This window comes from Pleurodeles waltl, chromosome 3_2 (assembly GCF_031143425.1).
Source record: "Pleurodeles waltl isolate 20211129_DDA chromosome 3_2, aPleWal1.hap1.20221129, whole genome shotgun sequence".
Classification (NCBI taxonomy): domain Eukaryota; kingdom Metazoa; phylum Chordata; class Amphibia; order Caudata; family Salamandridae; genus Pleurodeles; species Pleurodeles waltl.
In genome coordinates this window covers 213,176,796-213,202,524 of record NC_090441.1, presented here as the reverse complement: position 1 = coordinate 213,202,524, position 25,729 = coordinate 213,176,796, and the positions used below count along the sequence as shown (strand labels likewise).

Sequence of the window (25,729 nt, the reverse complement as noted above, 5' to 3'; positions counted from 1 at the left end):
AAAATATATTTTATAGGGAAGGATGACTGTGTGTGCGCCCCCCTTCCAAGAGCCGGATATTGGCCCCGGGGACCTCATCCCCTGGGGCTGAGGCAGTTGTAGTTGCTCCCACATGGGGCAGGAGAAGTTATCTGTCACTGCCCGTAAGAGCGCAGGCAGGGATCAGTGAATGTGCTCCCATTGCAGGAGCAGAAGTTAAGGCTGCTCCTGTAGCGGGAGCAAATGAATTGTTGCCGGCTCAAACTGGCTGCCAGGATGGATGCTGTGGGGCCTTGAGTCTCTTCCGAATCACCCCCAATGAAATAAAGGTTGTGGATGTCCCTGGTAACTAAAACTTGCGTCCTCTTAGTCATGACATGTTCAATGACATCATTAATAACATCAGTGCAAAATGTGAAATTACATCATTGATGAGAACACTGCATGGCGCGGGCGTGAGTTACAGTTCAGTTAGCTATAACTAGTGAGTTTCAGTGTTTTTTAAATTTTCCATTTCGATCGACATTTTAATCTGTCATATTAATCTTTTGCTATTGGAATTTAAGTGGGTTATGCAAGAAACCCTAATTTGTTTGAATTGTTAATAAAATGTGCAGCCCTTTGTGTACTGTGGCTCAGTGCTGTTCTGCACCCGCTTTGTTGGTTGTTGAAATATTTTAGAAAAAGAATAAAGCTCAGGAAACAAAATGGTATCCAGAAATGGCGGTGGCGGTGACTGAGGCAGAGCTGCTGTGAATAATAACGCTTTAGCCCTGTTCATTCAGAACAGATGAGGCCTTCTGCTTGAGCTGCCATTTATACACAGTTCACTCATTCGGGGCAGATTTCATTTGAGAAGGTTTTTAAAGCCCCCTCAGTGTCAGAAATCCATTGGCCTCCAGTCCTTTGGAAATGAGATCCAGGTAGGGCGCAGTCACCATGCTTAGACTGTTCAGATAACAATTTGGATATTGTCTGAAGTGGCTCCCTGGTGGCTCCAGCTTGAGAGCCTGACTTTGTCTTGCCAGGAAGACTGCCACCCTTCTGCTTTTCCTGTCTCCCTCTGAGTGCAAGAATTCAGGTGTGATGGTTCCAGTGTTGGGTCAGTCTGCTGTGCCCTTGGATTAGTGCTCACTGAACGCAGATAGAGTGTATTCTCCGGCCTCTTAAAGCAGGGTTAAGATGCGGGAGGGACTAACTGCTGCAGAAGATTGCCAGGGGTTGTGATTTCATGCTTTGCTGCTTTGACAGCCATTTTAACTCTCTCTCTCCCCTCTCCTGGTCACCACAGCTTGTTCACCCTCAGAATTGTGTTCCACAATCAGATGTGAAGGTCTTTCCTTTTAAGTCCCTCCGGTGCTTGGAGGTAAGTGAGAACTGCTGTGGGAAGATGGGGAGCTAAGGGGATAGTGGTTGTGCAGAGGTTAGTGGGGAGAAATGCGTGTTCACTCACTCCTTGCCAGCTTTGCACCTCCCTTCTTTCTCATACTTCTTTTTTTGCTTATTTTGTCCTTTTCCACTTTCGGTTTCTTCTGCTCTTTTCTATCCATTTTCATCACTTCTTCCATTTGCTAGCTCTTGTTTCTCTTTTGCTGCCCTCACTTGTACTCTTTCTACTTGTGCTTGTTCTTTGTGTCAGTTTCTGTCTCCTAGTCATGCCTCTGTCATTCTTAAGTCATGCTCTCCTCCCAGTCTGTCTTGCCATCTCCTCTTGCTCCTTTCTTTGCTTCTCCTTCTACTGCGTCTCTCTTCTCTTATTTTGTCTTTGCACTTCTTCGTCTTGGGTGGTATGCTTCTCTCTTTCTCCCTCTAATGTTTGCACTTTCTCTATACCCACTTGTTTGGTGTCTCAAACCCTCTCTTACCTTGCAGCTCCGGAGTGTCCCCCTGCACTGTCTTCGAGGCCTCCAGTCCCTCTACTCCCAGCTGGAAGTGCTCACCTGCTTTAAGTGTGCCACTACTCTTGAGGTGAGCACTTAAAGATACCACCTACATGTTCTGTGCTAAGATGAATGTTGTTCACATGGTCCTTCTGCACTCAGAGGCTTGTAGTAGGTATACTGCCTTTGTGCTCTGAGATTGTCACATTGTCCGTCAGAACTCTCACATAGAGGCGGGTAGGATTTGCACAGTCTTTTTGCTCTGCAGTGCTCAGTAACTTTATTGCACTCCCACATAGAGGCGGGTGGTATTTGTACCACCTGTGTGCCCTGCGATGCTCGCACCATTCTTCTGCACCTTCATATAGAGGTGCGTAGTATTTGTACCACCCGTGTGCTCTGCGATGCTTGCACCATCCTTATGCACCTTCACATAGAGGTGGGTAATATTTGTACCCCCTGTGTGCCCTGTGATGCTCGCACCATCCTTCTGCACCTTCACATAGAGGTGCGTAGTATTTGTACCACCCGTGTGCCCTTCGATGCTTGCACCATCCTTCTGCACCTTCACATAGAGGTGGGTAGTATTTGTACCCCCTGTGTGCCCTGTGATGATCAGACCAACCTTCTGCACCTTCACATAGAGGTGGGTAGTATTCGTACTACCTCTGTGCCCTCTGATCAGACCATCCTTCTGCACCTTCACATAGAGGTGCGTAGTATTCGTACCCCCCCTGTGTGCCCTGTGATGCTCGCACCATCCGTCTGCACCTTCACATAGAGGTGAGTAGAATTTGTACCCCCTGTGATGGTCGCACCATCCTTCTACACCTTCACATAGAGGTGAGTAGTATTCGTACTACTTCTGTGCCCTGTGATGCTCGCACCATCCTTCTGCATCTTCACATAGAGGTGAGTAGAATTCGTACTACTTCTGTGCCCTGTGATGCTCGCACCATCCTTCTACACCTTCACATAGAGGTGAGTAGAATTCGTACTACTTCTGTGCCCTGTGATGCTCGCACCATCCTTCTACACCTTCACATAGAGGTGAGTAGTATTCGTACTACTTCTGTGCCCTGTGATGCTCGCACCATCCTTCTGCACCTTCACATAGAGGTGGGTAGTATTTGCGCTGCCTTTAAAGTAAAACTCACATTTTGCGTTTTTACAAAGGCAATTGTGTGAAGTTATTCCAGGTACTTAAAAACCATTAAGACAGTTAAATGGGACTTCTCACATAACATTCAGAATGTTAACACCACATGTGAATTATTCAGAGAGTTGTAAGTGGTTGCAAGGCCTGCCCCTGGTAGTAATGTGGCTCTTCCTTCACCTGGATGGTGCCAAGAAGACACGTGGCTTCTGTGATGGCCGGATATATGAAGCTAAGTCTTATCACAAAGACCAACGGATGAACACGAATCGAGGCAATGCAATAGGACAGAATTCATTATGATCAGTTTACCTTTAGAGGACTATCTACTGTTTCATGTTATAATTTTAGATCCATTAATTATTCTGTATTTAATCAGTAATAATTTCTGATTACTGCTATATCATTATTTCCGCCATCCAGTGCTTTAAATGGGCCGGTACTGTCCGGTACTGAGTACCGGCACTTTTTTATTTTGAGAGGGGGAGTACCGGCACATCTCAAGAAAACCGTAATACTTTTAATTGGAGAGTACCGGCACTTCTCAGAAACAAGCAGGTACTCCAGGACAGAGTACCTGCACCTTATTTTTTCCATTTAAAGCACTGCCGCCATCCATTAGATGGCAATTTTTTTCCCATTTATGTGTTGTACTTTTTGTTATTGCGTGCTGGGGCAATGCCGCCCCCATTACATATTACTTGTTTATTTTTTCTCAGTTTCCCTGTTTGGGCGCATGAATGTGCACACGTGTACTCTGTCTACACTACAATTTGAAGCTCAGTTTACTTAAAAAAAATAACCATTGGTATTCAGTGAAAAAAAAAAAAAAAAAAAAAACAAAGGTTAAGGATAAATTATAGTTAGGAAAACGTTATTGTTTCTATACAATCGCAACTTAAACTGCACAAGCATTAGAAATGTTAAAGTTACAGTTATACCTTCACTGTATAATCGAGGCACCACTTTAAATCACTGTAGCTTGCGCACCTCTGTGCGCGTTCTTGTGGTCTCACTCGCCGCTCTACATTAACTATAGCGCGGCCCTCTACCATATCATTAAACATACACACACTCTTACCGGTTTCCTTACCTTACTTTACAACTATGTTTGTTTGGGGGGGCAGGGGTCTTTTATTTTCAGGGGATCTTGTCCCCTCTTGCCCCAACATCATTTTCTATTCTCTTGGCCATATACGTGTGTGTGTATAAGTTCATTACTATTTTCAAGTTGCTTATGTTCTTTCTATAACACGCATGATCCCTTAGATGTACATATGCCTTGTATATATATCCCCAAAGGCCTTATACGATCCCCGCTGCAGAAACCGATCTTTCACTGTGAAGTATGCGACAGTACCACTCCCGACTACAGAGCGGAACATATAGTCATGCAAAGCAAATCCCTTTAATCTCCAAGATATAAAGCGCTACGGGGCAGAAGGGTTATCAGCAGATAGACCACTGAGGAGTGATCTGACTGGGTTTGATCACTCCCCAGTGGGACATTTTAGTATAAATTTATCAAAAATTCTGGTGTGTTCATTTTAGGGCCAGCAAAAATTGAGAAAGATATTGCTGCTGACCCCATGTGGAGGTAAATGAATGAGTGAATGTCAGGAAGGAGAGCTACATCAAGTTTGTGACTGTCGAGATAAGCAAGCACCTTTTGTACCTTAAGTTGGTTATTACCGCTACGCATGTTCCGGATATCTAGCCTTAATGTGGCATCGTAACATCACTTGGTTCATGCATCTACTGGGTGTGTGTCAGACAAGCATGCACACACTCACAGCATTAACTATACTTACATGTTTCCAGTTTGATGTAGGTATGGGGAAAATTGTATTATAGAAATCTACAACACTCCATCTTCCTCCCTCCACCGATGGCACCCCCAAATGTTAGCAAATAACCCTCCACAATTGAAGACTGGGGATTAAACCTTGCAGCAACCCTCCCACTCCAATCACAAGTGCATGTCACGCGTGAGGGGGACCAAGGAGTGAGCATCTGCCCCCAGGCTGAACCTGTTGCCCATCACAGTAAGGAAGGCAGACCTGTCTGGCTCACCATCCAGTGGGTGACAACAATAATTAATATACCCATACACAACTCCATGAATCTACGCAGATAAACAGTTTGCTTACCAGTGGGTCATCCAGTATGGTTGGCAGCCAGTCACCTGCACTAGAGTGAGCTCCTCGCTTCATCTGTGTATAAAGACAATTGCATAGCGGCACACCGTAATGTTATCAACGTATTAAAGTTCAGCAACACTGGAAAGCTGTGCAGTGCTAACCATTGGCACTGAGGCCTTCGGTACCGGACCCCACCTCTTGTGATCGGAGCCTGGCCACCGGAGCGTGTGCCTCTTTGGGGCTCAGGTACACATGCATGAATTCCTCTGCTGCTTACGTTTGAGTGAACAAATGCACATTTTGATTATGTCCAACTCCCGGTTTGACTGAAATCATCATAGAGTATATAATATCATTATTGTGCAGTTGTTGCTTGATTTTTAGGAATCCGCATCCCACCTCCTGAACTGAAGGAGTAAAGTCAGGGTAGAATGCAATGGGGGATCCCCCATAGTGAAGTTCTGGGTTCGCTCCATTCAGATTTGTCCCAATCTCTCTAAATAGGAGAACACACTATTTTCGGTGTTGGATTCTGGCCTAGCTGGGGATTGTGGGCCAAGGACCTGTGCCTCTCCCAACAACAAAGACAGCAGTATTTTCTCCACAGACTTCTTCATATTGAGCACCTCATCAGCCTCAACCACTCCCAAGATGTGGACGTTATTAAAGCACAAGCTGCTTTCTAAATCATTGTTTTTGAGTTTCACCACCTTGTCTTCCTGCACCAAGTTATGCTGATCGTGAGTGGTGTCCTGTTGAATACCCTTGCCTCTGCTGCTGGTAATTGATAGCTGCGTTTCTTAATATGATCTTTCTCTTGGTCCATACGTGTGGTGAGTTCCTCTGTCTTTCCATCAGTGGATTGCAAACTATCTTTTGTTTCTTGGAGCAAGGGCGCTTCGTCATGAGCTTGGGGGTCAGTCTGTGTTTGCTGGTGATCTTCTGACAGCCAAGGCCCCTGCCTCTCACCTCCTCTTGTCTCTGCTCAGTTTTACCCATTATCTTGGCACTGCCAGGGCCCCACTGTGGAGCACTTCAGCCAGTCCAGAGTGGAGGTGAACAAACACTGTATCTGAACAGTTCAGTTAATGCACTTGCCACAGGCTTTCGCGGAGTCTACAATGTTGTAATTGATTGAGATGATGGTGATTGGGGGAGGAATGAGGGTTGATCAATAGTATTATCTCAGGGGGTGGGGCCTTCACTTTCGTCTGGGGGCATTTTGAGGCATCTGCATCAATCTATCTTCCTGTATCTGCGTTCTCCCAGAAGAGCTCGCCTCTCGTATGGCCAAGTCGACTCACTGATTATCAAAGAGGTGCAAGGTTTAAGCAACGTCTGTGTGCAAGTTGGGAAAATAGCTGCATTTACGTGTTTTGAAGAGCTGTTTGGTGAGAGTTGTAGAAATAGTAGGCCAGTAGTACTTTGAGGAGTTACTTCTTGAGTTGCAGAAAGAGCATACACTCATGAGATTTGAAGGACTGCTGCATCCAAGTTCCTAAAGGAAAGTTCATGTTTTCAAAAGTTGTTGTGTGAATTGTCGCAAGAGCAGGCAGGTGTAAGATTTATAAATGAGCTGCATCTGAATTTTGCAGCCAGGAGCTAGTTTTGAGGAGCTGATGCCAATAACCTTTGAAAAGATTTTGTAGGCCTGAGGTTTGAATAGCTACTGGGAGTGGGAACCCAATGTGTGTTGGACCACAGATGGAGAATGACTTTGGGGACATTTGTGATGTTGTTGCATGTTCCTTTCGTTGCAGGAGATCCTTTCGCTGTGTGGTGGGGATCTCAGCTCTGCACTCCCTTGGCCAGAACTGCACACATTAAACTTCAGCTACAATCACATCAGCACTTTGGATGACTCCCTGGTAAGTGATGGATGATTTGTAGATAAAGCCGGTGCTGGGCTCAGCCTGACGGGTGGTGCAACAAGCCCGGTACTCACATTTTATAAATAGCTTTCCATTGCATTTGAAGATCTGAGTTGCTGTGCACATATTTCTAACAGTGTTCCACAAAAATGTATGTTTGTGTATATGAATGGGATGAAAGTGGCGAGTGTGTATGTCAGACTTTGGCAACAATGATCTGGGTTCATACAGTGACCTCCTGTGCATGGTTTCATTGACTGCTCTATGCAGAACAGCAGTGTGGTCCATCCAGACATCGAGTCCAATTCACAAACTGTATTTCATAGCACGTTAAGTACTATTCCTGTAGTACCACTTACTAGTAAATGTCCACAGGACCAAGGGGTGGTGATGGGAAAATGGACAGTACCTTCTGCTAAATGAGAGGATTTAGGGAAAAATATGGATGACTTTAGGGAAGGGCAGGCGACTACAAACACCCACCTGCAAAAGAATAAGCACACAGCTATTCAAAAGTAGATTTAAAGAAAGAGTCTTGCTAGAAGCAAGATTTGGTCTGATCCCTCTTGGAGAGCATGTTATGATAGGCGATCGGGGGAATCACACTGTACATGCCAGTCATGATAATCCATAACATGGTCTCTACTGCCCATTATACTCTCCTGTAAAAAAGTCCTCCCATTGAGAAAATGTCTTCTGAGACCATTACTTTTAAGATAAAAATATGTGAATGCAAAAATGCAATGGAGGAGTGCCTGGATGGCATGGGCCCACAATTAAATGGACGTTTGCTGAAATGTATATCGCTTGCTGTTAAAAGATTGACTGCGGGAAGCCCTGACATGGGCCTAGGAGCATCACCCACCAGAATGCCACATCCTTGCACATCACGTTAACCTGAAACTTTGACTTAAGGAAAGCCTTGTTGGCTTATTTGTTATGTTATGTTACGTTGATTTGCATAGTGCACCAGTACCCGAGAGGGCCTCTAGCTGCTTGGGATTATTTTAACAAATCTTTTTAATATAATAAAGATCCTGCTCTATGATTCATGTTGTTTTTTATAATAATGTTTAAGGGGCAATTGTTTGCGTACTATTAAAATAATTTAAATTTTTTTTTAAAGAATAATAAACGTAAATTATTTCCTCTATACAGGGACATCTCCACCACGGCATGTATGTGTATGGTATTTCTATGACATAAACATAGCCAAACGGCAACAGAGTGATCTCCACCTACATGTAAAATGTCACTTGTAGTAAATTCAGGCTTAGATGTTTCCATCCACTGAACCGAGGCGTTGGCAGTCTTCAAATCTACATCAGGGTGTAAATCTATACTCGGAAATGATGAATGGCACAAATGTGATTTACACCTACATGCAGCTGTAGGTTTATGTGTGTAAATTTACCTTTGTGCCACATAATGTTGCTTATTTGCAGATTATTTTGAAACCTATTCCGGGATTCCTGAGTGCTATAAAACCATCCAGTCATGACGGCACTGGACATAGACACTCCTTCCAGATGCTCTCGGCTTCCATCCTAATCTCAGCTGTTGGGTACACCCAGTGCCCTTCACAGTTACCTCCTTTAGTTTAAGTTAAGGTCTCCACTGCTTAAGGCTGCACTCTATGCCCATGTCTGAAGATCCGTCCTTTGCTATAATGGCAGCCTGGATACCCTTATGGCTGATAGTGCACTTTACAAATAACATCCCATGATGTTCCTGTGGTTTGTCCCACACTTCTACTGATGCACTCTGCAGGTGCCCACTTTTTCTCAGTGGAGTCCATCCTTTCCTTAAATCCTTCAATAAGCTCCAAGTTTTTTCCCCCATTAGTCATTCCATAAAATTGGCCTCTCTTTCTGTTGCTGCCCCCTTTTTCTGTCCTTCTACATAGCAAGTGCACCCATTGATTGGGAAGGGCACAGTTGTCACCTTTGTCCTTCCCATGCATCTGTCACCCAGGCATTCTCCGGTCCCGTAGGTTACCTCTTGCCATAAGATCGTTACCACTGCATCATCCATTCATCATTCAGTCGGTATCTCAAGGTGTTAGGCCTGTTCATTAACAGTTTGAAGTTGTTGTTCAATGGTCATACTTGGTCTCTCACAGTGGTGAATAAAATGTAATATTTAAACTGCATTATCTACTCCTTCGAGCTGGTAAGAGGTTATGCTCTCTGTATTAGGAATCCACTTTGTGTACTAAGCAGCTTCACAGGTTCGGTTTAGTCTCCAGACAAGCACTAACATTACAAAACATGTCTTAGTTGGCTTGGTTTTCTGCTCTCACAAATATAGACCTTCACCCGCAGGATTTTTCTTTTTCTTCCAGCAATTGTTGAATGTTCTGAAAGTCCTGGATCTGAGTCACAACCAAATCAAGGACTGCGGCTCTTATTTTTTGGTGAGTGTTACTTACGGTTATGGATGGCTGCTAGGTGAACCCTAAAATGCCTGGCTTTGAAAGGTGTTCTTCTGTGTTGGGCTAATTATAAACCGCTGTTGTAGCTTCTCTGCCTGTGGAAGGGGACCATCTCGAGACTCTGCCTCCTAGTGGGTGATTAGACTGTCTGAGTCAATAGAATCTATATAATAAACTAGAAAAGCCTCAGCAGCCCTCACATTCCAGCTCTTTTCCCACATTGCAATTTGCCTCCAAGCAGACCCCTACTCCTCATCATTTTCTGCTGTGACCATGCCTTCGCAAGTTTCTCATTCCTACACAAGCCCTTCACTGTGTCTTGCTGCCGTGGCCTTTGCAAGGTCTGGACAATATTTAGTCTTCCCTGCAAAGCAAAAATACACGCAGCAGTGTTTGGCACAAACCTCTCGGGCCATCTGGCAGTAAACACCCTCCTTAATGACTTACAGTGTTGGTTCCATCCTTAGCACAGCATCAAGATCTTCTCACCTTTTGTTGGCCCTGCCTGACTTTCCCTGAAGCATTTGTTCTTCCCAAGCTCCTCAAACTAACCTGTGGTGTTGGAGGAATGTTCTTCAGTGCCATTGGCCTTCAGATCTCACATTCAAATGGCATCCTCCCTTTATGCTGCATATATTTCTCACCCAGTGCCACAAAGTTTTCCCTTGTCGCATCTCCTCTATAATTTTTGTTTGTACCTCCTTGCCAGCAACTTTGAAGATAACTGCCTTTGTGTCTTGATAGCACCAGCGTACGTACAGAGTATTCAGTTCAGTGATCTGGGGATTGGTGGCAATTGACAAACTAATGCGAATCAGTAACTGGTAATAGCCAAGGTTCTGTCAAAACTTTTCCGGACAGAGATACTGCTGATAATCTTCCATTCCTGACCACACTCCATCTAAGAATCTGTAAACTGTGATTTGTTCTTGATGCAGTGATGTCTCTTGTGCCTTAGGTGAATGATTCCACTGAAGGTATGTTCACCAAGTACTGTTATGGGTAGGATTTATCTTCTGCTTCTCTGCAGTGCATCGCGCACTCCCTTACTTTAATTTTTCAGCAGCACTACGATTTGGTTCCAAAATCATGTGGGCCCACTTTTCATCAATTTCAATCACGTGCTATATCTGCAATGCATTCACTGTCTTCATACGAAGCAGAGGGTAGAATTTAAACCCTCTGCCTGGTGAACAGTGCCCTGCAGAGTCAGGGGACCTTCTGCTTTATCTAAACTGCCAGAAGCATAACTAATCTCGAAAGTCAGGGAATCAAAACTGATTGCATGTGCTTGGCGATGTATTAATGTGTTGAGTTTTATATATTCAACTACAGTCTCATTCCTATGACAGTCTCTTCCTTTAGCCAGATGGAATGATCTGTTGAAAAGACATGAAGACTCTGCTGTTCGTAAAGAGTTGTGGTTTGCATTCCTCCTAGGGGTGGGGGGCTTGCCCAGACGTGGGTCTCTTGCATGCTGTGCCTCGGAATCCAAGCTACATGGTAATAGAACTCCAGGGTTATATTTTTAAATAACAGTAGAACTCTGTGAGTTTCGTGTTGCTGTGTATCAGTGGTGTATGTTCTGGAGGGGCAGTAACACCCCCCACCACTGCCGGCATTTCAAGGATTTGTAGATAACTTGCCATAAAGTGCGGGTTTGGTGGAATTATGGGTGGATTAATTGTGTAGTGCCACAGCAAGAAATTCAGAGCAACTGTGGCACTGAGTAATACAGTAAAAGAATTCTCACCATAACCAGAGGGGTTGAAGAATCTAGCTGATGTGTGGATGAGAGAGACAGTAGAGAGATGAAAGAACCTGGATGTAGCTGTAGCAGAGAATACTGATGAACAAATCCATTAATGCCATTGCTAAGAGACCAGGAGCAAGTAGGATAGTGGGGTATGGGAGTAAGAAAGTGATCAGCGCGCACCTGGTTTGAAAGTCCATCAGAGGCGTGACAGAAGTTGTATAAATCAGATCTAAAAATGATTTTGCGATGGGGAAAAGAGTGCAGAGTTTGCTCATGGGGACAAAATGGCCCTTCTTACCAAAGACAATAAATAGTAGGAGCAGGGTAAGCTTAGTTGAAGACCAAAATGACAGGCCTTAGAGAATATTATGTGTGGGGAGCCAGATTAAGAATCTGGGAAGGAAGAATAGACCAAAAGCAGGATTTGTAATATGGGGTCAACATGTAACCTTGATGGGGGACTCGGAGCACCTGTGCACCATCATTCCAGGGGTGTGTTTGTGGGAAGGTGGACAGAGATTCAGGGTAGTGATATCAGGAAAGTGATATTGATGTGCTGGGGTACATGTGGGCTAGTAGTGTCTTTAGATGGACCATTGAGTTCAAGGTAAAGGTTGGTAGAAGTTGGCGTCCCATCTTGGAAAGGGTCTCTTGGCATGACCTGCATACATTTATCAAGTCCTAGCTTGAGCACAACCAAGATGAGTGCCCGTTGTAGCAAGGGATGAGGTGACAAGAATGCTGAAAGTTGACACAAGAAGTTACTATTCAGCCCTTGGAAGGCTCAGAACAGTTATCTCCAGTGATCAGCACAAAACAAACTGATGGCAAACTAAGGTTCTGTGATAATTTGTGAGAGTAGACCGGCTTTCCACTACTCAACAATAATAGAATTGCGTTTGTATTGAAAGGGCATAGAAACTTCTCAAAACAAGAACTGAGAAGTGTCTCCCACCAGATCAGTGCATCAAGGCTTGAAAGCCTTGAGTGCTTTTATTACCATGGATGTTGTGCTCCATTCTGTAGGAAAGTACCATCTTGCCTGGCATGTTACCCCCATATTTCACTGTATGTATGTTGTTTTAGTCCTTGTTCCACTGGGACCCTGCCAGGCAGGGCCCCGGTGCTCATAGTATGTGCCCTGAATGTGTTCCTTGTGTGCTGCCTGTCTCACTGAGGCTCTGCTAACCAGAACCTCTGTTGTAATGCTCTCTCTGCTTTCCAGATTTGTCACTACAGGAAAGTGACTAAATTTACCAATTCACATTGGCATACTGGTACACCCATATAATCCCCTTGTATATGGTCTGAGGTACCCAGGGTATTGGGGTTCCAGGAGATCCCTATGGGCTGCAGCATTTCTTTTGCCACCCATAGGGAGCTCTGACAATTCTTACACAGGCCTGCCACTGCAGCCTGCATGAAATAACGTCCACATTATTTCACAGCCATTTACCACTGCACATAAGTAACTTATAAGTCACCTATATGTCTAACCTTCACCTGGTGAAGGTTGGGTGCCAAGTTACTTAGTGTGTGGGCACCCTGGCACTAGCCAAGGTGCCCCCATATTGCTCAGGGCAAATTCCCCGGACTTTGTGAGTGCAGGGATGTAGGAAAGTACCATCTTGCCTGGCATGTTACCCCCATATTTCACTGTATATATGTTGTTTTAGTTGTATGTGTCACTGGGACCCTGCCAGCCAGGGCCCCAGTGCTCATAAGTGTGCCCTGTATGTGTTACCTGTGTTATGACTAACTGTCTCACAGAGGCTCTGCTATTCAGAATCTCAGTGGTTATGCTCGCTCATTTCTTTCCAAATTGTCACTAACAGGCTAGTGACCAATTTCACCAATTTACATTGGCACACGTTATTTCACAGCCATTTACCACTGCACTTAAGTAACTTATAAGTCACCTATATGTCTAACCTTTACCTGGTAAAGGTTGGGTGCTAAGTTACTTAGTGTGTGGGCACCCTGGCACTAGCCAAGGTGCTCCCACATTGTTCAGGGCAAATTCCCCGGACTTTGCGAGTGCGGGGACACCATTACATGCGTGCACTATACATATGTCACGACATATGTATAGCGTCACAATGGTAACTCCGAACATGGCCATGTAACATGTCTAGGATCATGGAATTGTCACCCCAATGCCATTCTGGCATTGGGGAGACAATTCCATGATCCCCCGAGTCTCTAGCTCAGACCTGGGTACTGCCAAACTACCTTTCCCGGGGTTTCACTGCAGCTGCTGCTGCCAACCCCTCAGACAGGTTTCTGCCCTCATGGGGTCCAGCCAGGCCTGGCCCAGGAAGGCAGAACAAAGGACTTCCTCAGAGAGAGGGTGTTACACCCTCTCCCTTTGGAAAAAGGTGTCAGGGCTGGGGGGGAGTAGCCTCCCCCAGCCTCTGGAAATGCTTTGATGGGCACAGATGGTGCCCATCTCTGCATAAGCCAGTCTGCACCGGTTCAGGGATCCCTCAGCCCTGCTCTGGCGCGAAACTGGACAAAGGAAAGGGGAGTGACCACTCCCCTGACCTGCACCTCCCCTGGGAGGTGCCCAGAGCTCCTCCAGTGTGCTCCAGACCTCTGCCATCTTGGAAACAGAGGTGCTGCTGGCACACTGGACTGCTCTGACGTCACCTGATGGCACTGGCCACTCAGAGACTCCTTCGGATAGGCTCCTTCAGGTGTTGCTAGCCTATCCTCTCTCCTAAGTAGCCAAACCTCCTTTTCTGGCTATTTCGGGTCTCTGCTTTGGGGAATTCCTTAGATAACGAGTGCAAGAGCTCATCAGAGTTCCTCTGCATCTCTCTCTTCACCGTCTGCCAAGGAATTGACTGCTGAACGCGCTGGAAGCCTGCAAAACTGCAACAAAGTAGCAAAGACAACTACTGCGACCTTGTAACGCTGATCCTGCCGCCTTCTCAACTGTTTTCCTAGTGGTGCATGCTGTGGGGGTAGTCTGCCTCCTCTCTGCAGTAGAAGCTCCGAAGAAATCTCCAGTGGGTCGACGGAATCTTCCCCCTGCAACCGCAGGCACCAAAGAACTGCATCACCGGTCCTCTGGGTCTCCTCTCAGCACGACGAGCGAGGTCCCTTGAACTCAGCAACTCTGTCCAAGTGACTCCCACAGTCCAGAGACTCTTCAGTCCAAGTTTGGTGGAGGTAAGTCCTTGCCTCCCCACGCTAGACTGCATTGCTGGGAACCGCGTGTTTTGCAGCTACTCCGGCTCCTATGCACTCTTCGACGATTTCCTTTGTGCACAGCCAAGCCTGGGTCCCCGGCACTCTAACCTGCATTGCACGACCTCCTGAGTTGTCCTCCGGCTTCGTGGGACCCTCTTGTGCAACTTCGGGTGAGCTCCGGTTCACTCCACTTCGTAGTGCCTGTTCCGGCACTTCTGCGGGTGCTGCTTGCTTCTGAGTGGGCTCTTTGTCTTGCTGGACGCCCCCTCTGTCTCCTCAAGCAATTGGCGACATCCTGGTCCCTCCTTGGCCACAGCAGCATCCAAAAACCCTAACCGCGACCCTTGCAACTAGCAAGGCTTTTTTGCGGTCTTTCTGCGTGAAAACACTTCTGCACGACTCTTCACGACGTGGGACATCCATCCTCCAAAGGGGAAGTTTCTAGCCCTTGTCGTTCTTGCAGAATCCAGAGCTTCTACCATCCGGTGGCAGCTTCTTTGCACCCACAGCTGGCATTTCCTGGGCATCTGCCCACTCCCTACTTGATCGTGACTTTTGGACTTGGTCCCCTTGTTCCACAGGTACTCTCGCCTGGAAATCCATCGTTGTTGCATTGCTGGTATTGGTCTTTCCTGCAGAATTCCCCTATCACGACTTTTGTGCTCTTTGGGGAACTTAGGTGCCCTTTGCACCCACTTTTCAGGGTCTTGGGTTGGGCTATTTTTCTAACCCTCACTGTTTTCTTACAGTCCCAGCGACCCTCTACAAGGTCACATAGGTTTGGGGTCCATTAGTGGTTCGCATTCCACTTCTAGAGTATATGGTTTGTGTTGCCCCTATCCCTATGTGCCCCCATTGCGTTCTATTGTGACTATACATTGTTTGCACTGTTTTCTATTGCTATTACTACATATTTTGGTATTGTGTACATATATCTTGTGTATATTTGCTATCCTCATACTGAGGGTACTCACTGAGATACTTTGGCATATTGTCATAAAAATAAAGTACCTTTTATTTTTAGTATATCTGTGTATTGTGTTTTCTTATGATATTGTGCAAGTGACACTAGTGGTAATGTAGGAGCTTCACTCGTCTCCTAGTCTAGCCTAAGCTGCTCTGCTAAGCTACCATTATCTATCAGCCTATGCTGCTAGACACCCCTCTACACTAATAAGGGATACCTGGGCCTGGGCCTGGTGCAAGGTGCAAGTACCCCTTGGTACTCACTACAAGCCAGTCCCGCCTCCTACAAGGGACACCATTACACACGTGCACTATACATAGGTCACTACCTATGTATAGTGTCACAATGGTAACTCCGAACATGGCCATGTAACATGTCTAAGATAATGGAATTAACCCGGGTACTGCCAAAGTGCCTTTCCGGGGTTTCCACTGCAGCTGCTGCTGCTTCCAACCCCTCAGACAGGTTTCTGCCCTCCTGGGGTCCAGGCAGCCCTGGCCCAGGAAGGCAGAACAAAGGAGTCCCTCTGAGAGAGGGTGTTACACCCTCTCCCTTTGGAAATAGGTGTGAAGGGCTGGGGAGGAGTAGCCTCCCCCAGCCTCTGGAAATGCTTTGATGGGCACAGATGGTGCCCATCTCTGCATAAGCCAGTCTACACCGGTTTGGGGATTCCCCCAGCCCTGCTCTGGCGCGAAACTGGACAAAGGAAAGGGAAGTGACCACTCCCCTGACCAGTACCTCCCAGGGGAGATGCCCAGAGCTCCTCCAGTGTGTCCCAGACCTCTGCCATCTTGACAACAGAGGTGTTGGGGGCACACTGGACTGCTGAGTGGCCAGTGCCAGCACGTGACATCAGAGGCTCCTTCTGATAGGCTCTTACCTCTCTTGGTAGCCAATCCTCCTATCTTGGTAGCCAAACCTCCTTTTCTGGCTATTTGGGGTGTCTGCTTTGGGGAATTCTTCAGAAAACGAATGCAAGAGCTCACCAGCGTTCCTCTGCATCTCCCTCTTCGCCTTCTACCAAGGATCGACCGCTGACTGCTCCAGGACACCTGCAAAACCGTAACAAAGTAGCAAGATGACTACCAGCAACATTGTAGCGCCTCATCCTGCCGGATTTCTCGACTGTTTCCAGGTGGTGCATGCTCTGGGGGTAGCCTGGCTCCTCTCTACACCAGGAGCTCTGAAGAAATCTCCCGTGGGTCGACGGAATCTTCCCCCTGCTAATGCAGGTACCAAAAGACTGCATCACTGGTCCTCTGGGTCCCCTCTCATCCTGACAAGCGTGGTCCCGACTCTGCCCAAGTGACTCCCACAGTCCAGTGACTCTTCAGTCCAAGTTTGGTGGAGGTAAGTCCTTGTCTCCCCACGCTAGACTGCAAAGCTGTGTACCATGTAATTTGCAGCTGCTCCGGCTCCTGTGCACTCTTCCAGGATTTCCTTCGTGCACAGCCTAGCCTGGGTCCCCAGCACTCCATCCTGCAGTGCTCAACCCGCTGAGTTGGCCTCCGACGTCGTGGAACCCTCTTTTGTAACTTTGCGTGGACTCCGGTTCACTCTTCTTCCAAGTGCCTGTTGGGGTACTTCTGCGGGTGCTGCCTGCTTATGTGAGGGCTCTTTGGTTGCTGAGCGCCCCCTCTGTCTCCTCCTCCAAAAGGCGACATCCTGGGCCACAGCAGCACCCAAAAACCTCTACAGTGACCCTTGCAGCTAGCAAGGCTTGTGTGCGGTATTTCTGCGTGGGAACACCTCTGCAAGCTTCATCGCAACGTGGGACATCTGTGTTCCAAAGGAGAAGTTCCTAGTCCTCTTCTTTCTTGCAGAACTCCAAGCTTCTTCCATCCGGAGACAGCTTCCTTGCACCTTCATCCGGTGTTTCCTGGGCTCCTGTCCCCCCCGGACACTGTCGTGACTATTGGACTTGGTCCCCTTGCCTTGCAGGTCCTCAGGCCCGGAAATCCGTTGTCAGTGCACTGCTGGTGTTTGTTGTTCTTGCAGAATCCCACTATTACGACTATTGTGCTATTTTGGGGTAGTAGGTGTACTTTACTCCTACTTTTCAGGGTCTTGGGGTGGGGTATCTTGGACACCCTGACTGTTTTCTTACAGTCCCAGTGACCCTCTACAAGCTCACATAGGTTTGGGGTCCATTTGTGATTCGCATTCCACTTTTGGAGTATATGGTTTGTGTTGCCCCTATACCTATGCTTGCCTATTGCAACATATTGTAATTCTACTCTGTTTGCATTACTTTTCTTGCTCTTACTTACCTGATTGTGGTTTGTGTACATATAACTTGTGTATATTACTTACCTTCTTACTGAGGGTACTCACTGAGATACTTTTGGCATATTGTCATAAAAATAAAGTACCTTTTATTTTTAGTAACTCTGTGTATTGTGTTTTCTTATGATATTGTGCATATGACACCAGTGGTATAGTAGGAGCTTTGCATGTCTCCTAGTTCAGCCTAAGCTGCTTTGCCATAGCTACCTTCTAGCAGCCTAAGCTGCTAGAAACAACTCTATTCTACTAATAAGGGATAAGTGGACCTGGCACAAGGTTTAAGTACCTTTGGTACGCACTACAAGCCAGGCTAGCGTCCTACACATTCACCCTTCTGACTTTTGCTCTTACTTCTGTGGATAGTGTCTTCCAGCACATGATACAAGACATTTATTTTAGATCTAGACTCATATTTTTTCAGGACAATATTTTAGTGTTCTGCTGTACCATAAAAGACCATAAGATGGCTTGCTTTCAAACAGGATAAGATGGAAAAGTCAGACATGGCCCTCTGTAAAGACAAAAGCAAATTCCTGGTTGAGCAGGTGGAATATGTAGGGTGCACTCTAGCAGTAGAGAGAGTCGAGCTGAAAGCAGATTTGACAATTACCATCTAGAAACCACCCCATCAGAGGACAAGGATCAATCAGGGTCCTTTGTGAGGCTGATAGAATATTAACCCAAATTTGTGAGGAATTTAACATATAGAATGGAAAATCTTTGAAGTATATTAAGGAAAAATGTTTGAGTGGGTTGCTTGTCATGAGAAACCTTTTAAAGATATGAAAGAGCCGACTGTCGAATTCCAGCAGTTTAGAAGGAGCAGGAGGAAGTGGTGTAGTGCTGCGAGGAGACGGGTTTGCGTTACCGGAAACTTCGCAAGGCATCTCACTGAACCGGCACACGTTGGAAAAAAATGTAAAGGAGAGATTTCGTTGGCCCTGCCTTGATGATCAAGGAAGGAGGAACATTGTAAAGTTTGGACAGACGGGGAGAAATGATTAAAAGTTGGTGGAGGAAGTGTGCAACGGATTAAAGGTCCGTGAGTCCCAGGGATAGAATTTGTTTAGACCTCATTGAGATCTTTGCAGGGTTGCTTGATTCCCTGCGCTTTGCTGCAGTTATAGTTGACTCGAGCACAAGGTGATTGGACGTAGAGTTGTTGAGAGAAATTGCCTCAAGGACTACCATCAGTTTTCTGACAAAAACATTTGTAGTAGGAAAGACCAACCAAAATACCTTGTTATGATTAGTGGGACACAACATGCGTTCCAGTAAATGAGGATTTCTTTTTTTGAGAACTGTATTGAAATACAGCAAACGTGCACCTAATGAGCCCAATGTTATGGCATGGTGGAGCTACCAATAGAGTAGTGAATAGGACTATGATGAAAGTGGCATGTTTAATGGGGAAGAGAAAGTGTCGGACCTGGTGTGGGCATTCTACTTTATGGCAAGTAATTCCACAAGGCTGGTGTTATTTTACTTGAAGAGGGGAAGAGTCCTGAGCTCTAAATTGGCACCTGCGTGGTTGACTCAAGGCAGATCCTTGAACTGGTGAGAGGGATGTTTTACTGAGAGTGACTTGGGGAAACAAGGGAACGTGGTGAGGGGGTTCCGAATTTAGAGGCAATATAGGGTTAGGTGAACAGTGATTACGTCGAACTGGACATAAAGGGATTAGGAGGCATTTGATTGCCGGTAGTTGCAGGTGGAGACCGAGGGGTGTAGTGATCTGATGAGTCATGAGGAAATCATGAGGACTGGAGAAGAGAGAGGTGAGAGCAATGTGGAAATGCCGCACGAGAATGAGGCAGAAGTCTATGGGCTTCAGAGGAGAGGTTTGCAAAAAGTGGAATGCAAATCACGATTGGACCCCAGACCTATGTGAGCTTGTAGAGGGTCGTTGGGACTGTAAGAAAACAGTCAGGGTGTCCAAGATACTCCACCTCAAGACCCCGAAAAGTAGGAGTAAAGTACACCTACTACCCCAAAAGGACACAATAGTCGTGATAGGGGGATTGTTCAAGAACAACAAACAACAGCAAAGCACTGAAGATGGATTCCTGGACCTGAGGACCGCAAAGGGGACCAAGTCCAAGAGTCGCAATAGTGTACGGGGGGGGGCGGGGGCTGGAGCCCAGAAAACCCCGGATGAAGGTGCAAGGAAGCTACCTCCGGATGAAAGAAGCTTGGAATTCTGCAACAACGAAGAGGACTAGGAACGTCTCCTTTGGATGGATGATGCCCCACGTCACAATGAAGGTTGCAGAAGTGTTCCCATGCAGAAATGCAGCAAACAAGCCTTGCTAGCTGCAAGGGTCGCGGTAGAGGTTTTTGGGTGCTGCTGGGGACCAGGAAGGACCAGAATGTTGCCCCTTGGAGGAGGAGACAGAGGGGGTGCTCAGCAACCCAGAGAGCCCCCACAGAAGCAGGTAGCACCCCCAGAAGTACCCAAACAGGCACTTAGAAGATTTGTGAACCGGAGCTGGCTCAGAGTCCCAACGGAGGGTTCCACAACGCCGGGGGCCAACTCAGAGGGTTGAACACTGCAAGACGGAGTACTGGGGACCCACAGGAGCCGGAGCAGCTGCAAATCGTGCAGTACACAGGTTTGCACTCTAGCATGGGGAGGCAAGGACTTACCTCCACGAAACTTGGACTGAAGGATCACTGGAGTGCGGGAGTCACTTGGATAGAGTTCCTGTGTTCCAGGGACCACGCTCGTCAGGATGAGAGGGAACCCAGAGGACCGGTGATGCAGTCTTTTGGTGCCTGTGTTAGCAGGGGGAAGATTCCGTCTACCCACGGGAGATTTATTCTTGGCTTGCAGTGCAGGGTGAAGGCAGATGACCCTCAGAGCATGCACCACCAGGAAATAGTCGAGAAAGCCGGCAGGATGAGGCGCTATAATGTTGCTGGTAGTCGTCTTGCTACTTTGTTGCAGTTTTGCAGGTGTCCTGGAGCAGTCAGCGGTCGATCCTTGGCAGACGTCGAAGAGGGAAGTGCAGAGGAACTCTGGTGAGCTCTTGCATTCGTTATCTGAAGAATTCCCCAGAGGAGAGACCCTAAATAGCCAGAAAAGGAGGTTTGGCTACCAAGAGAGGTAAGAGCCAATCAGAGGGGGGTCTCGAACGTCACCGGCTGGCACTGGCCGCTCAGAGCAGTCCAGTGTGCCCTCAACACCTCTGTTGCCAAGATGGCAGAGGTCTGGGACACACTGGAGGAGCTCTGGGCACCTCCCCTGGGAGGTACTGGTCAGGGGAGTGGTCACTCCCCTTTCCTTTGTCCAGTTTCATGCCAGAGCAGGGCTGGGGGATCCCTGAACCGGTGTAGACTGGCTTATGCAGAGATGGGCACCATCTGTGCCCACCAAAGCATTTCCAGAGGCTGGGGGAGGCTACTCCTCCCCAGCCCTTCACACCTATTTCCAAAGGGAGAGGGTGTAACACCCTCTCTCAGAGGAAATCCTTTGTTCTGCATTCCTGGGCCAGGGCTACCTGGACCCCAGGAGGGCAGCAACCTGTCTGAGGGGTTGGCAGCAGCAGCTGCAGTGGAGACCCCGGAAAGGCAGTTTGGCAGCACCCGGGTTCTGTGCTAGAGACCCGGGGTGTCGTGGAATTGTCCGCCCAAAGAATGGCATTGTGGTGACAATTCCTGGCAAGAAGATTAACTTGCAAAACTGCACACACAGGCTCTGCAGTGGCAGGCCTGATGCATGTTTGAAGGGCTACTGAAGTGGGTGGCACAATCGGTGCTGCAGGCCCATTAGTAGCATTTAATTTACAGGCCCTGGGCTAAGGTAGTGCACTTTACTAGGGACCTACAAGTAAATTAAATATGCTAATTCTGGATAAGCCAATGTTACTATGTTTTAAGCGGAGAGCATATGCACTCTAGCTCAGGTTAGCCGTGGTAAAGTGCCCAGTCCTTTGGCTCCTCCGAGGCTTCCCTTCCCAAGAGGCACAACAGGTAGGTGTTGTGTGTTTATTGACTGTGTGGTGCATGCCTGTATGTGTATTTGTGAGTGAGTGTTGTGAGTCGGTGTGTGTGAGCATGTCTGCATGTCGCTCCCCTCTAAGTTGTACTTACTGGCCATCAGTGCCAGCCCTCTGTCTAGGGTGGATGAAACAAATGCATTAGGATGGTACGTAGTGGGTTTGCCTGCTAATTGACTTAAAGTATTTTCAGAACTAGTATACTTTCGCTATAGCACAATTGTACCCTTCTGCACCCTGATCTTGGTGTGGTAGCCATGCAAAGTAGAATGTTGAACTACAAGTTGAAGCGGTAGACGATTAGGATGGAGACACCAGGGAGTTAATTGTTCGAGCCAGGAAATGGCTGGAACAGGTTTCTTCCTGCATACGCTAGAGTCCACATTTTTAAATTGAGAATTCTTTCCTACCTTTCTGCTGGAAATTCTGAGTTCAACCCACAGCTAGAGGAGGGTGAAGACTCCCTGTGAAGTGGTAATTGGATATGCGAAGGGATGCAGGAATGGCACTTGAGCTCACACCCTGCAGAGGAACGAAAACACAAGGTATCGCAGTAAATTTCATGTCTCTAGACTGTATTCTAACTTTCAAATCCCAAGAAAATTGTGCTCCTGCTTCTCTCAAGTGCTTGTCACCCCAATGTCCTCTGTAGTGCAAATGTTCTGCTGTGACTTTGGCGAGAGGATCATCAGTTCCGAGACTGAAGAGCCTGGAGCCTGGAATACTCTCTAAGGCTTCATAAAATAGTGTAAGGTTATTGTTAGTACATAGGTGCAAAAGTTGGTCTCCAAGAGTTGAAGATTGATCTCTCTCTCAAAAGCGATGTCTTTTGTTCGCTGTTACTGCAAAGGTTTGGTTCCAAACGTCAGAGTTTAGCCTCTTTCTCCAGACCCTGACAAGGACTAAGTGCCCAAAACAAACTAGTATGCTCCACTTACCACTCAAACCTGAGCACGTGTGCCGGTTAAGTTGCTGGATTCTCACAAGACAACAAGAAATTGGAAGTCCTCACACAAATGTCCTGCTACAGCTGCAAATCCTCAATAACTGGTGGCAAGAAAGAGGAGTGGCTTCCTTTTATAGAGAATCTCCTTGCAAGATGGCCGCTGCCACTAGAAGTCTACAAATTCTCACACAATTTCAAGAGACGCATTGTCTAAGAAACGTGGAAGAAGGTGGCTGAAGTGTGGGGCAAGATTTGATGCTCCTAATTGGGGCGAAGAAATGCTCCAGGCCACCGTGTCTCCTGGGGCACATTGTGACAGCTGCTCCTGCGCCATCCACATCGATCTTGCTGTCTAGGTGGGTCTTGCGAGGAGGTGGCAGATGGAGGTGTACGTCGTCACTGGTCTGCAGAGAGTGGCGTGATGGGGTCGTGACGTGTATGTCACTAATCAGTGGACTAATTGCTTTATCAGAGTCTGACGTGCATCCCATCCTCTTCTTGGGGAAACAATTTCTCTTTTCTCGCTAAGAGCGCTAAAGCAACCAGTCTGCTGCGCCTTCTTTTGGGCCTTTGTTCATCAAATGTCTTGAATCCTTCCATGTTCGTCCTCGATTACACATATGATCTGAGAAGTTGGTGTGTTTCGATGCCTGTGTGAAAGACAAGCTGTATTTGAATCATAGTAATCTGTAGAAAGGCTTCAGAGAAGCGCTACTCCGAGAATGGAGCTGCAGCTGGGAGTTCAGGCTGGTGCTGATGATGGCTTTGTGGGAGGTGTGCGAGGATGAGACCGAGAGGAATAGATCTGAGAATCCTGTATTGGATAAGGATGCCCCTAGATGAGAGCAGCTCTAACATTAGGATGATGAAAGAGATTGCTACGTGGCAGAACAATAATAAAAGGAGAGTGTTGGAGAGGGTTGGGTGTGGCTGGGTTAATTTTGATAGTGAAGTTATGTATCATGTTATGGGGACAGATTTATTGCCATGTTTTGGAATAAATAGGACCCTTTTCTGGCATGCTTTTATATATTTTTTTCCCATAGTGAACTCAATAACCTGAGAATCCAGAAAGGTACTTCTTGGTTGATGTGTGGCCTGAGATCAACACATGAGGGAGCGCACAACACTTATGTCTCAACCCAAAGAGATTAGCTACTCTCGCCTCATACCACATTGTCAGATGACTGACTGTTGGTGTCAGTTGGTTTTTAATTAGGCATTTGTAACTAACTCTCCACATGTGAAATCTAAACACTGCCGCTTACCTGGGGATCTTACCCTTCATAGAGTACGTGTGGTTTCTTGAGTAAGACTTCCCTTCTGACCAGGAGACGGTGTTCAGGATCGCTTATATCCATAGCAGACACTGTCAGTGTTCAGGATTACTGATACCCTTTGTATCTGTCTGCACTAGAAAGTGGCCTCCTTGCAGGTTGCTTTCATCATCTATTGATATGACAAGCTTAGTTTCCTTTTTTTCTCCCAAATGTCCCTGTCCTAAAACTGTAGCGGATTTGCGAACTAGAGAAGGCTGAATCCCCCTCCCAACCTAGAGTTTTCTTCCATAGCACTGAAAACCACTTGTTGTCCTCCCAGTATTGTGGTGACTTAGTCTAGAAAGAAGGAAATGTGGGGTGAGCGGCGTGGCCTACACATAGATAGATATACAAACAGTTCATGTTGTAAGGTTGCTTTAGCTCGGGTACAAGCATATTATTTTAGCCTTTTTTAGCTTAGGCTTGCCGCTTGTGCCATTTCATCTAGATAAATGCCATTTTATTCATTTAAATTATTTCAGCAAAGGCTTCGTTTAGTGGAAGCTGTTTCTGTTATTTTATCAGTTGCCCTCTCGCTTAGACTTCTGTTATTCTTTTCTTGCACAACATATTCGCTTTCTGCAAGGTTGACCATGATAGGCTGATTAGTTATTGCTGGAACAAAGGGTTCATCATGTCCCCGACTCTTATACACAGAAATATGTGTGGTCATGTCAGGGCAGTTTCTCAGAACATCTGATATTTTATTATAAAACACTTCACTGCCCCCTTTACATGAGAGGGGATTTTCAGCCAGTTGCCATTGAATGCTGCAGCCCGACTTTGCAGTTTCTGCCGAGACCTGATGTCTCCTCCCCATATGTGGGAGAACTCGCAGTAGACCAACAGACCTCTTCTTTACCTGCATCACAGGTACGGGCTATGGGTTCCTTCCTGGGGGTCTGAGGGACAGATTAGGGCTTCCACTGCCATGCTCTTGTATAGAATATTAGTAGTCCAGGTAGGGATTCTAAAAACATTGTAACAGTATGGTGGAACTTTTCCTGTGTTTCACTTTCGTATTGACTGTTTTACTTTTATTATGTTTTATATTTTCCTAATCGCAATACATGCCTTTTTACATAAAATGCAGTTGGTTCAATAAAACATATTGAACCTAGTCCTGCTTCTGTTTATTGTTGCCTGTATGAGACGTGTGGCTGAGAGAAAGAGGTAACATCTGTTCCACTGTGGGTTTCACTGAGAAATCCAAGGCATCAAGCGAAGTGCTGCCACAAATCACCGTTACCCTTGGTTTCTGGTGAGGTGCTGCTACCTGGCTGAAGGGTTAATCCGACAGCTGTCACACTGCGCAGGATCAGACTTAGGGCCTGATTACAACTTTGGAGGAAGGTGTTAATCCGTCCCAAATGTGACGGATTTTCCACCAGCCGTATTACGAGTCCATTATATCCTATGGAACTCGTAATACGGCTGGTGGTATATCCGTCACATTTGGGACGGATTAACACCTCCTCCAAAGTTGTAATCAGGCCCTATGTCTCCTGCGCTTGATGGTGGTGCTGCTCAAACCCAGCATCTCATTATCATAACAGGAGTCTCTTTACAGCATTCATACACTATTAGCAGAGAGAGGCAAACATAGAGATCAATAGTCAGATATGCGAGCAGGAAGAGAAATTCAGCGGTGGATAGATAGAGGACCAGCTATACGCCACTCCTTTGGTAAGCTACCTTTGCTTTGGCCCTGCTCATGTATAGTCTTTTAGTACTTTTTCGACCCTTTGTGGTAGGGTCAGTCATTGCCCCTGTTTTCCGCTCACTCATTAATGACGGGCTC

At 46.6% G+C, this 25,729-nt stretch overlaps 1 protein-coding gene across 2 annotated transcripts in view; it reads left to right on the top strand.

Annotated features, from left to right (window-relative positions):
* Nucleotides 1-25,729, top strand: part of STK11IP (serine/threonine kinase 11 interacting protein) — a 214,385-nt gene that overhangs the window by 35,140 nt on the left and 153,516 nt on the right. For both annotated transcript variants that reach the window (XM_069227211.1, XM_069227210.1), the window contains 4 exons: nt 1,271-1,345; nt 1,852-1,947; nt 6,917-7,024; nt 9,372-9,443. In XM_069227211.1, the coding sequence (XP_069083312.1) occupies nt 1,271-1,345; nt 1,852-1,947; nt 6,917-7,024; nt 9,372-9,443 (351 nt within the window). The remainder of the gene's footprint in view (nt 1-1,270; nt 1,346-1,851; nt 1,948-6,916; nt 7,025-9,371; nt 9,444-25,729) is intronic.